At 43.4% G+C, this 13,515-nt stretch overlaps 1 protein-coding gene across 1 annotated transcript in view; it reads right to left on the reverse strand.

The window, feature by feature from the left end:
* LOC126235534 (Down syndrome cell adhesion molecule-like protein 1) overlaps window positions 1-13,515 on the reverse strand; it is a 210,247-nt gene that overhangs the window by 123,340 nt on the left and 73,392 nt on the right. The window contains exon 6 of the mRNA XM_049944253.1: window positions 9,915-10,054. Coding sequence (XP_049800210.1) covers window positions 9,915-10,054 — 140 coding nt within the window. The remainder of the gene's footprint in view (window positions 1-9,914; window positions 10,055-13,515) is intronic.

The following is a 13,515-nucleotide window of genomic DNA, read 5'->3' on the forward strand; positions in this document are numbered from 1 at the left end:
TGCTCAGAGTCTTCACGTACGAGTGCGCCTCTGCATTAACACCAACACATCCTTGAGAATGACACCATCACTATCCCAAATGACTCTAATCATAACTGTCAGCAGAGGAAGCTGCCTTCAATTTCTTGCTTTTATTTTTTTCGTGGTTACAGATGGTGCCACTCAAGTGACTGCCCTTTTGTTCCTGGCTGAAAGTGTCGCACCCAGTTGTGATGTGTTACTCTATGCGACAGAAAATCTTCCCCACTGGCCTCAAACAGCCCCAACAGTTCAGACCGAATGGCTTTTCTTTGAATCTTGTGGCATATTGTGAGCAGCCATAGAACCCACATGGATCACACCTTTGAATATCCAAGAGTCTGCCATAGCACACATAGTTCCGACGCTCACCAATAGCAGTAGAGCCAACCATCGAGTTGTGATGCGCCGGTCTGCACGAAGGACGGCGTCCGCGCGTTTCATAATGTCGGTAGCTATGACTGTGACGGGACATCCTGGATGTGAACGAGTATGGAGCTTAGTTTCTGCACTTCCTGAACCCTTAATTCTCTTTGCTCATCGCGAAACAGTAGTCCTATCAACTAAATTATTACCATACACTCCACGCAAACGTTTATGCATATTAACAGGGCTTATTTTTCCGCAGCAGTGAATTCAATTACAGCACACTGCTTTTAACGACTGTCTTGTGTACTCTCCAATTTGATGGTTCACAATGGCTCTGCCATCTGATGAAACTGTTCGAAACATCGTACACGTGCAGGAGGAACATCAAATCTGAGTACATACTGTATCAGTAATAAGAATAATAATAATAATCAGTAAAAGAATAAAAATTTGGTGGTTCTTATTTACTAAACAACCCATGTAATTACGAAAACAATAAAATACGGCATATCAGCTTCGTTGCATGCTTAATGTTTCTTGTGTTTGCAACTCTGAACTTGACACGTTTAACTTTTTCGTTTGTGTCCAGCCTGTGGTGTTAAAGAGCTCGCGCTGAAGAAACAGTGATGTTCCCATGACCTCACAGGTCCTATGCTACGACTGGCTCATAGAAGCAAACCGAGCTGCTGCCATGTTGGTTTAAGTGTATAGAAGCAAAGAGGCCGTATTTGGTGTTTTTCGTATTTATACTTGCGTATTACGAAAAGATACTGTCTGAATAATACATCACATTATAACTGTCTCCGGAACTCGCATTTTTAATAGACTTTGTTCCGCTGAAGTGTCAGGAAATGACATGGCTAGAAATGTTACCAGTTCATATTGTGCTGTTTCAGAAATAACACAGACACAATACTCTCACAGAAGGGAACCTGCTAATAATGCACTTGTGTAAACGTCATCACTTAGCAAGAATGTTCTTAGCAACGGAAGGGCGCATCCCACGTTCTGTATCGTCATTTTCGTATAAACATTTGTGAAACTCTTGATAGGTGGGTACACTTACATTATCGTAATCTAGTGCATTCTAGCGAGATGTTTACAAACCTCACATTCGTTCCCTACAGTATAATTGTAGAATTAGCAGTGCCAGAAACAAAAAGAACATCTTTAGCCCTACCAAAATATTAGTATTAAACGTCGATTAATGGCGCTTGCAAGCTATATATTGACAGGGATTCAAGAGTGAAGTTTCAGCCAGTTTGTTGATTCCCATTTGCTATAAGCAGCAGAAAATGGCAACCATGTGGAGAGAGGGAGGACACACTTAGGCTAAGCAAGCTGAACTTTCTGTAAACCATCAGATCTGTAACTCGTTGAAACCGCAGCTCCAAACCGCTACTACATGGTACTAACTGGTGCAGCATTAAGACTTACTACTATCTGTTCTAAAAACATCTCTCTCTACAACAGTTCGAGACTTATTACTTAAACCCTCGTCGAAAATGTTTAAAAAGCGTCCTAATAATTTAAATTCTGGGTTATGACATTGAAAATTACATTTAAATATGCAATTTGGAGCCTCTTCACCTCAGAGCTTTTACTACGAGCTGCGCCTCTCGAGACAGTATCGCGTCCGTAAGGCATTTGGATCGTATTACAACGTGTGGAAGCCACTGACGACTTTAACTATGAACACGAGAGGCATACATGAATGGTGACAGCAGCAAGATGGTCTACAATGAGAAGGTAGAAAACGACGGAAAGAGGATTAGAGTTTAACATAATATATGATTACATGATTGCAGAACAGTCTGTGAAAGCAGCTATTAACTATCCCGGAGTACGAAACGATCATGGTGACGTTTACTGCTAAAATTCAGAGAGTTTACATTTATACACACATCAACAAAAGTATTGCGTCACCTCAATCACCGTAGGTGTCTTGCTGCTGTGACTGTCCCTACATCACAGGGAATATCACGACTGACGTTTGTAAACGTACAGTTACCTTGAGCGATGCACTCGAATGCATGTCGCTCTGGGGTAATGAGCCGGTAGGGACGCATTAGCGGCGTCTGTGGAAGCAGAGTCAACATCGATCATCCCACGAAGGGAAATTGCGACGAAAGATCAGGTGCGTATCATCACGTCACTTTCAGCACTTGGTGAAGGCTTGTCAACCAGGGAAGTTGCTCGACGTGTCTAGTGGAGGCAAAGTGCTGTGGTGAGGACATGGAACCTTTTCCAGCTGACAGACAGTGTTGAGGACTTAAACCTCACAGGCTGTACACGCTCGACAGATGAACAACGTAATCGATATCTACGACTTTCGAGTGAAAGGAATCGTGGAAAGAGTGTTCCAGAACTGACTAGAGGACGTCATGTATCGATCGCACGCAACTGTTAGCAGACGATTGCACGATACGAATCTCCATCCCCGACGACCATGTCACGCACCACGTCGTACGCCAAAACGGCAGGGACTCTGTTACAGATATAGATGGACAAGAAATCACGCTGAATGGAAACCGCAGGACTGACGTCGCATGTTGTTTACGGACGAAACTCGGGTCAGTTGTATCCTGATAATCACAAACAATCTGTCTGGTATGTCTGGTGACAACCTGTTAATATCAATCGTCTCGCCAACTCTGTGTCCCGCCTATGCAGCAGGATGATAGTGGAGTGATGTTCTGGGATGGCAATACATGCTCTATGTTTTTTTTATTTTTATTTATTTATTTATTTTTGAGTAACCAGTCTTCTGTCTGGTTTGATGCGGCCCGCCATAAATTCCTCTCCTGTGCCAATCTCTTCATCTCGAAGTAGCACTTGCAACCTACGACCTCAGTTATTTGCTGGATGTACTCCAATCTCTGTCTTCCTCTACCGTTTTTGCCATCTGCAGCTCCCCCTAGTGCCATGGAAGCCATTCCTCATGTCTTAACAGATGTCCTATCATCCTGTCCCTTCTCCTTGCCAGTGTTTTCCACATATTCCCTTCGATTCTGCGCAGAACCTCTAGATTCCCTACCTTATCAGTCCACCTAATTTTCAACATTCGTCTGCAGCACCACATCTCAAATGCTACGAGTCTTTTCAGTTCCGGTTTTCCCACAGTCCATGTTTCACTACCGTATTATGCTGTGCTCAAAACGTACATTGTCAGAAATTTCTTCCTCAAATTAAGGCCTGTGTTCGATACTAGTAGACTTGCCTTGGCCAGGAATGCCTTTTTTGCCAGTGTAGTCTGCTTTTGATGTCCTCCTTGCTCCACCCGTCATTGGCTATTTTGCTGTCTACGTTGTAGAATTCCGTAACTTTATCTCCATCGTATCCTACAGTCATGATTAAGTTTCTTTCCATTCTCATTTCAGCTACTTCTCATTACTTTCGTCTTCCTTCGATTTACTCTAAATCCATATTCTGTACTCATTAGACTTCATTCCATTCAGCAGATAATGTAATTCTCCATCACTTTCATTGAGGATAGCAATATCATCAGCGAATCGTATCATGGACATCCTTTCACCTTGAATTTAATTCCTCTTCGGCATTATTTCCATCATTGCTTCTTCGACGTATAGACGGAACAGTAGGGTCGAAATGATATATCCCTGTCTTACATTCTTTTTAATCCGAGCACTTAGTTCTTGGTCATCCACTCTTATTATTCCCTCTTGGCTGTTGTACGTATTATATACGAGGTATGTCCACAAAGTAAGTTCCGTTTGGTTATATGAAACACGTGTACAGATACAGAAAAAATTTTTATTGTACAAAAATCTACAACTATTAAACTATTTTCCTACATAGCTTCTGAAATTTTGTAGGGACTTGTCATAGCGTGGCACAAGTTTTTGTATGACTTCTTCATAGAAGGTTGCCGCCTGTGTATTTAACCATGTGGTAACATGTTCTTTCAGCTCGTCATCATCGTTGAAGTGTTGACCACCAAGGACAGATTTTAGGTGTACGAAGAGATTAAAGTCGCTAGGAGCGAGGTCCGGGCTGTACGGAAGATGATCAAACGCGTGCCAGTGAAATTCCCGTAAGAGTTGTTTGGTCACATTCGCCTTGTGAGGTCGGGCATTATCGTGGAAGAAATCAACACCTTTTGACAGTAATCCTCGGCGCTTGTTCTGTACTGCGCGGCGCAATTTCTTAATGATCTCGCAAGAACCGTGTGCATTGATTGCTTGGCTTCGTGGTAAGAAATCAATCTGTCCCAAAAAACGGTGCACATGACTTTTCGAGGTTTCAAGATTTGCTTAGGCTTAACCTTCGTTCGGGATGAAGTATGCCTCCATTCCATTGATTGTCGTTTTGTTTCAGGGGTATCGTACGATACCCAAGTTTCATACCCCGTGACTATCCGAGAAAGAAAACCATGACCTTCTTCATTGTAGCGTGTCAAAAACTGAAGTGCACTGCCCATCCGTCGTTTTTTGTTTTGTTCAGTAAGAATTTTGGGTACCCAATGTGAGCGGTGTTCGCAATTTCAGTTTTTCAGTAACAACTTCATGAATTGAGATTTGCGGAACTTCCATAGCAAGGGCAGTAAGTGTAAACTTACGGTTGTGCTTAATCTTCTCTTCAGTTGTGTGAACCAGTTCATCAGTAACCACAGACTGGCGTCCACTTCGTTCTTCATCGTGCACTTGATCACGTCCTTCATTGAACAGTCTGACCCATCTTCTAACCATCGAATCACTCATAGCATTTTGTCCGTAAAACTCGTATATTTGCCGATGAATTTCATTTGGTTTAAATTTCTTTGCATTTAGAAAACGAATCACAGATCTGATTTCACACGCGGCGGCATTTTCAATTACGGCTGACATTATAAAGAAGCACTACAAAGCACACGTCGGCAACAGCGATCTGAAAATGGCGAACATACCTTCTCCTTGAGTCAGAGTAACTGCCACGCATGCTCGGAACTGCGATCGTAGCGCTGCCGCGGATATAAACAGAAACGGAACTTACTTTGTAGACGACCCTCGTGTTATCCATCTCTCCCTACAGGTTACCGGTATTTTTCTCAGAATTTCGAATATCAAGCACCATTTTACACCGTCGATCGCTATTTCCACGTCGACAAATCCTATGAATGTGTTTTGATTTTCTTTAGTCTTGCTTCCATTATCAACCGCAACGTCAGAATTGCCTCTCTGGTGCCTTTACCTTCCTTAAAGCCAAACTAATTGTCATCTAACACATCGTCAATTTTCTTTTCCATTCTTGTGTATACTGTTCCTGAAAGAAACTTGGGTGCATGAGCTGTTAAGCTGATTGTGCGATAATTCTCGCACTTGTTAGCTCTTGAATTCTTTGGAATTGTGTGGATGATATTTTTTTTTTTTGATGGTCAGATGATATGTCGTCAGTCTCATACATTCTACAGACCAACGCGAATAGTCGTTTTGTTGCCACTTCCCGGACGATTTTAGAAACGCTGATGGAATGTTGTTTATCCTTTCTGCCTTATTTGACCTTAAGACCTCCAAAGCTCTCTTAAATTCTGATTCTAGTGCTGGATCCCCTATCCCTCCTCTATGGTACAGGGGCGAAATTCTGCATCCGATAGTGGGACCGTATCGGCAACATTGTCGGGATAGTTTCATCCTGATGGATGATAACTAACTTGCTCATCATGCTGCTCTCGTGAAATCGTTCTTCCACCAAGTTAGGATCATCAGAATGGAGTAGCCTGTCCCTTCCCCGGACATGCACCTCATCAACATGTGAGGGATCCACTGAAACGAGGTTTTTTGGACGATGGCAACGACCATGTACTCTGCGCGACCTACGCAGAATCGCCAGTGAAGAGTGGGACAATTTAGACCTGGGCTGGCTTAATGATCTCGTATGACACGAAAGATTCAAGTCTCCATCCAAGCGTGTGGATTTTACAGCACGTACTGATGTTGCTCAGGAGTGCTGCAAATAGGCCTTCATGCGAAACAGACGGTTGATCGTTACATTCTTTAACTTTTTTTTTTAAATCCGTGATCTGGACACATTGCAGATGAATATCCACGGTGACAATTATTGAAGTATATGAAATAAAATCGTATAACTTCTGAACGGTTTGCGCTAGGACGTTCGAACTGCATGGTTGGCCGCGGGGCATGACGGGAATTACTAAGCGCGTTGTTGCGTTGTTGTTTGATTTAGCGACGAATCCCATTTTCGTTTGGATGGGTTCGTCAATAAGCAAAATTGGTGCATTTGGCGAACTGAGAATAGACATTTCGCGATCGAGAAGTCTCTTTACCCTCAAAAGCTGACTTTGTGGTGTGCAATGTCCAGGACGGAATAATCGGTGCGGAATAATCGGTGCGATATTCCTTGATGGCACACTGACTACCAAACGGTACGTGAATGTTTTGGAAGATGATTTCATCCCCTTTATCCAAAGAGACCCTCATTTCGACAAGATGTGGTTCATTCAAGAATGAGCTCGACCCCATCGGAGCAGGAGTGTGTTTGATGTCCTGGAGGAGCACTTTGGGGACCACATTCTGGCTCTGGGGTACCCAGAGGTCCCTGGCATGGGCCTCGATTGGCCGCCATAGTCTACAGTTCTGAACACATGCGACTCCTTTTTGTGGGGCTATATTAAAGACAAGGTGTACAGCAACAACCCCGAAACCATTGCTGAGCTGAAAACAGCCATTCACTAGGTCATCGACAGCGTCGATGTTCCGACACTTCAGCGGGTCTTGCAGAATTTCGCACCACATCATCACCAATGATGGCGGGCATATCGAACATGTCATAACATAAACCTGAATATTTGTAGTGACGTTTACATGTTGAATAAAGTGTGTGCACGCTGTAGTTTATACCTAATTCACCTTTTTTTCATATGGGTCAATAATTTTCACCCTATAAGGGAGAACCGATATAACGGTTCCTCCTGTGTGTATCTCGTAAGAAGTCCAGTTACATTAGAAGATTTGAGCTCCCAAGAAGGCTTACCAACAACCGTTCTTCTCGCGCACCATACGCAACTGGAACAGGACAGAGGAGAAGTAAGAGTAACAAACAAATTATCCCTCGCTGTGGAGTATAGATCTAGATGACATAGAAAGGTCCCGCTGATGTCGAGTAGATCATATAGCTGGAGCACAAGCTCGGATATGTAAAGGATGAGGACTAAAATCGGCCACGCCCTTTCGAAGGAATCAACTCAACATTTGCTGCGGACTGGAACTGTCGTCTTCCCGAGAACGATTGTAAACCACGGATTTTTCCAGGGCTCCATCTAGACAGCTGGGGAGGTACTAGCAGCCTTTACGTCCAACCCATACAAAGTGTAAAGACAGATTTAATATAATTAGAATTCAGTCACATATTCAGGTAGAAGGGGAAATTACGAATCCAATGACTGCAATCATAAGTTGATTACGTGCATATTAAGTGAGTTGAAAAATTTAATGTACGAATTTCCCATGTTAAATCAATTTTTTATAGATTCTAGACCCACCGATGTGTTGCGAAAGCACAGGACCGTCGTATGATACATATGCGATTCCTGCAAAGAAAGATGTCTGAAGATAGTGTGGACCATTAAGAGAAAAGGAAAATGGTGTGGTTCAAATTTGTTTCATGGCCACGCTGTAGCAGGAGAGCACATTTTTCACTCGGCATCGTGGAGCTAGTGCCACATAAGAACGAACATCTTAACAGCTTCGAAACCCCCCCCAACGGGGGAAAGCTGCAGCAGAGACTAGCGCGGCCTACCTGTAAGGATGGTAACGCGGACTACTTTTTAACGGCGGAGACACTCAGCCTACGTAACAAACTAGTGGAGAAACGTCCTCCAGCCCATTCTTACAGTCTTTCGTCTCGTCCGCTTGAGGTTGATCGTTTGTGAAGATTGTTGCAGAAGTGTGCCACCATCTTAGCTTACGCCATGTTCTGAACTTCATCACCTAGAAAGGAGACCACGCGGCAAAAATTTCTTAAATTTTTTTTTTTACATTTATTTCATACGAAGTTCAGAACTCAAATATCAGTTCGCCAAGGCAGTTCGATGCAATTATTATCAAAAATTGTCGAGAAAATCTACTTTCAAGTTTTCCGAGCGTCTTTAATGTACGTACTAAAATAAGGTCGGTTTTTTGACAGTCACCGTGCTTCTCCGATATCCTGCTCGCTTGCTAACCTGGGGGCGTCGGTTCCATTCCCACTGGATCCAAATTTTTAAACATTGGTGCATCTTCTACGAGAATACCAGTGAAGCGTTAGATACATTAAGACGGAAAAAATCGATAGCGCTCGAGACTGGTAATCGCTGGTTAAGCCTAATTTTGGTTCGCACGACTTCTTGTTTTTAATTACATATCGCACAAAAAAATCCAGTTTTGAACGGATGTAATAATTCTTAATTACTCATCTTTTATAAAAGGTAGTTAATAAAGATTGCTTAATTATAAGGAAAGATTACAAATTAATTTCCTTTTCGTCTTTATGCATTTATGCTTCACAAAAATGCTTGTAAAACATGCGATTTTGTTAAAAATTTCACCAGAGCCGGCAGCTGAGACCTGGCCCTGCGCAATACATGAAAGAATTCGACCACAGCACCGCGCAGACTGTTAAGGAAAATCACTTTGCTTTAGCGGATTAAAGATGCTACGAAAACTGTTAAGTCTATTTTCTCGAGGATTTTTGAGACTTGCAAAAAAATACGATTACCGTCTGGGCAACCATCCGTTCAAGCAGTTTGCAAAGCACGTTGGTGGGGTCAAGCAGTCGGTAACTGTCGACGCACGTTGGGTTCTTACCTGACTTAAGGATTGTGAAGGGGATACTGTCTCGCCATCTACGAACCAAATATGATTGAAGGCCATGAGTAGATGTAGTCATTGAGTAACATTCAGGTGCTGGATCATCTGATTGTGAATTTCATCACGGCCTGGAGATCAATCGTGAGATGAGGCAATAACCTGAAGCAATTCCCAGTCAATGAAAGATTCATTATATGATATGGCTTGGCGTAGGCTAAAACATAGGGTGACCCCTCCAGCGTATCTTTTCTGTAATAGAACAGTAGCTGGATAAGAAGAGGACGCTGATGCAGTCGTAAAATGCATCACTAGGTGTCACTAGGTGTCCAACATCTTGATGACGGAATATTTCCTTACATCTAATATGGCATCAGAAAATTACATCCATCGTTTTTAGCTACAGGTATGTCTCCCTCTTGCCTGCCTCCAACGCCCCAACCCCACGCTCCACCGCGCCTCCCTTCCAACTCTCTCTCTCTCTCTCTCTCTCTCTCTCTCTCTCTCACTCACTCTCTCACTCTCCCCCCCCCCCCTCTCTCTCTCTCTCTCTCTCTCTCTCTCTCTCTCTCTCTCTGCGTGTGTGTGTGTGTGTGTGTGTGTGTGTGTGTGAGAGAGAGAGAGAGAGAGAGAGAGAGAGAGAGAGGGAAAGAGAGAGAGTTCACGTAATTACTATTACTTATATAATTACTATAGCCAAGAACAAATATTTTAAACATCACATACCAAACCAAATCCATCGAGCGATCTAATGTAGACTTTGTACTTTGTCAGTCTTCCATTGGGATATTTTGGTGGCCTCCATGAAATCAGGATCGTCTGTGAATCCATAACAAGCGCTTTGATGTCAGCTGGTTCTCCTGGAACTGCAAAAAAGGATTTTGAGTCAGGTTTCATCATGAAGCTGAAAGTGAAGACAAGACGAAAATTTATGTGTAGCTTGGTATACAAAATAAGTGAAACAAGTATTACAAATTTTTCAATGTACGTTATTTCGAAGTGTGAAAAACAAACATTGGTAACGAATGCAATGTTATCAGGAATATCTGTCAGTGGAATATACAGGGTGGTTATAATTAAAGTGTAGGTGCTCAGAGAGGTCCAGTGTGGGCTTTAATTATCATATGTCAGCGAAAATTGTTAGACATGCTAATGCGTTAGTGTGGAACCGACTCACGCTGGGGAAAAAGGTTCCATTTTGAACACCAGACTTGAGACTGGCGCTGTGGATGTATTAAAGACGTATAAAGACGTTTCCATATGTAATGAATTAGGACCGGAAAGATCAAACACATGAGAAAGGCATAATGTAGATTTTATTATTGATCGACGCTTACACAATTTGTCAGTATGTCGACGAGGTGCTGCATCTGTAAAACGACAAACTCAGCAGCCGCTTGCAGAAAATCCGATGGAATCTCAGCAACGTATTCCTGTGTATTGGTCTTCAGATTAGGTGGGAACCGAACGTTTCCCTGTTGAACGCTTTCAGTTACATAACCCTAGACCCAAATGTCAGATGGTTTCAGATCAGGAGATCATGTAGGATATGCGCCTACACTACTCTGGAGATATCACGTTCGTGGAACATGACAGTAAGCAGATCTTTCACTGGGTGAGTGACCCCATCTTGCATGCAAACAGTGGTGATCACACATTGCGCTCTTCCAAAGCAGGAGTCACATGCTGTACAAGGAAGTCTCGATAATGTTCAGACGTCGCGGTACACGTGACAGGCCCTCCGTATGTATTTTCTTCAAAGAAGAACAGACCGAGGATAAAATTGCTGATGAATTCATATCACATAGTCACATACTGCGAGTACAACAGTACTTCCGTGCACAACACGCGTTTTAACAGTACACCATATTTGCCAGTTCTGTGTGTTCACTGCACCCTGTAGTGTGAAACCTGTCTCGTCACTCCGTAGAATATTGACTGGCCACGTATCATCAACTTCGAGCCTTGCCAGAAACCGAATAGCGGTCCGCCTTCTTAGCTGAGTGCGTCTGACTGCCATGCAGCAGGCCCGGGTTCGATTCCAAGCTGGGTCGGAGAGTTTCTTCACTAGGGAACTGGTTACTGTGTTGTTATCATCATTTCAACATTATCGGCCGGCCGGAGTGGCCGAGCGGTTCTAGGCGCTTCAGTCTGGAACCGCGCGACCGCTACGGTCGCAGGTTCGAATCCTGGCTCGGGGATGGATGTGTGTGATGTCCTTAGGTTAGTTAGGTTTAAGTAGTTCTAAGTTCTAGGGGACTGATGACCTCAGATGTTAAGTCCCATAGTGCTCAGAGCCATCTGAACCATTTTGAACCATCATTATAGACATGCAAGTCACCCAACGTGTCGTCAACTGAAAAAACTAGCAACTTGGCGGTCGAACATCTCTAAGTAGGAACCCCAAGCCATCAGAGGCATACAATCATTTTATTTCATCGGATAGAAAATTCAGAACGTTGCTGCGGATCGTGTGGTATCAGTTGCTGCAGCGTCTAGTTCTTGTGCGGGTACGAGTGTAAACTTGACCGCAAAACTTTCCGTTCTCTCGACCACTGCATGGACAATTCTCATGACACTTAACGAGCGTTTGCACTACCCAGGGCACAGCATGACTTCCTCTAGGGTAGGACGCCATCCCCTTGCGGATGCCGCACCAAGATCATCCGTGTTTTCGAATGTCTTTGTCGTCTTCTTTAAACCATTTAATGAGATCGGGCCTCTCTCAAGACCTTTTAATCAGCGGTCCTCTCTCAATTCAGCACTGCAATTCCTGCCGTTCACATAAAACAGTTTCACGATAGCCGCACCGTTCAATCATGTTATGGCTAGTCAGAATGACAGTGTGGATGTCATACCATGACAGAAACAGTGTACAGCGGCGGATTTGCGCCTCGTAGCAAAAACTGGAAGTAAACTTTTTCCAGCGTAAATCGGTTCTGTATTAACGAATTAGCTTATCTACCAACTTTCGCTGTCATACAATAATTACTGCCCACGATGGATCTCCGTGAGTAGTTACATTTTATTTATAACCATTCAATAATTGTTTCGCTGCGTTTAGGAGATTTCACATATGTGTGTCGCTCTATCAATTCAACTCAATTTTTCGATAAAATAGATGTTGAACCAATGGTTACTTTTCCATATTTCTATTCAAATATCGTTAACTAAATGAAATACATTATTTTGAAACCTGAAGTACTTAATTAGAACATCAGGAATTACTACACAAAACTTCAAAATGGGCTATCTGACCAAAAAGTGAAGCACCCAGAGGAATTGGTCGCATGCCACTGTGACTCTGCAGACGTGCGCACCATCGGGGCTTATGTAAGTGATTAGAGTTAGTAATTCTCTATGACAGATAGAGCGGATGCCAGAGTGCATTAGCGTTGTTCATATATAGTCCTGGTAGGGTATGTAAGGGGCATGAACTCCGTCAGCTGTTGAGCGATTAATGTGAAGGTCACAGAGATGCAGTATACTAGTGAGAGAAAGCGTTAACAGCAACAGACAGAGTTTGAATGAGACCTCATTGTGTGTCTCCATTTCGCTGGAAGGCTGAACCTTGCAACATCCAGATTTGTGGGACATTCAAATGTGGCAGTGGTCTGGTGTTGGACTGCATGGGATCTAGAGGGTAGACTTAAGGCTCCGGTTGACCACGGCTGACCACCACAACGGAGGATTGCCGTATTCTGTCCCAAGCACACTATAACACCTTGATATCTGTGTCTGCCATCAGAGAACAAATAATAGAACCCCTGCAAAATTCTGTGTCATCCCACACTGTAGATGGGTGACTAACAGCAACCCGACTATTCAATTACCGTCCCATGAATAGACTGCAGTTAACAGCACAACACAAGTGGCTTCGTATTGAGTGGTGCTGTGACCGGAAAGCAAGGACTACTGATTGATGGCGTCGCATTGTGTTCAGCGGTTCATCGCGGTTCTGCACTACACTGGATGGCTGGATGACGTGAGGAGAAGTCCCTTTCTTCCTATGTTTTGGAGAGGCACCGCGGCTTTGCTCCGGTTTTGTTTTGTTTTAGGGAGCAAAAACAATTAGGGGCTTTACTTCTGAAGTTATGGTGTGGAAGCCATCGGGCATGACATCAGGTAATGGGTTGATAATGACTGAGGGAACTCTGACGATGCAGCGATACGTCACCGACGTCCTGCGCTCTTAAATGTTAAGTCTGAAGCGGAAGTATCGTGGTGACATTTTTCAACAGGACAATGCTTGTCCACAGATGATGCGTCTCGCTAAGAACTGTGTGCATGATGCTGAGGTACTCCCGTGACAAGTGAAATCACCACA

Source organism: Schistocerca nitens, chromosome 2 (genome assembly GCF_023898315.1).
Source record: "Schistocerca nitens isolate TAMUIC-IGC-003100 chromosome 2, iqSchNite1.1, whole genome shotgun sequence".
In the NCBI taxonomy this organism is placed as follows: domain Eukaryota; kingdom Metazoa; phylum Arthropoda; class Insecta; order Orthoptera; family Acrididae; genus Schistocerca; species Schistocerca nitens.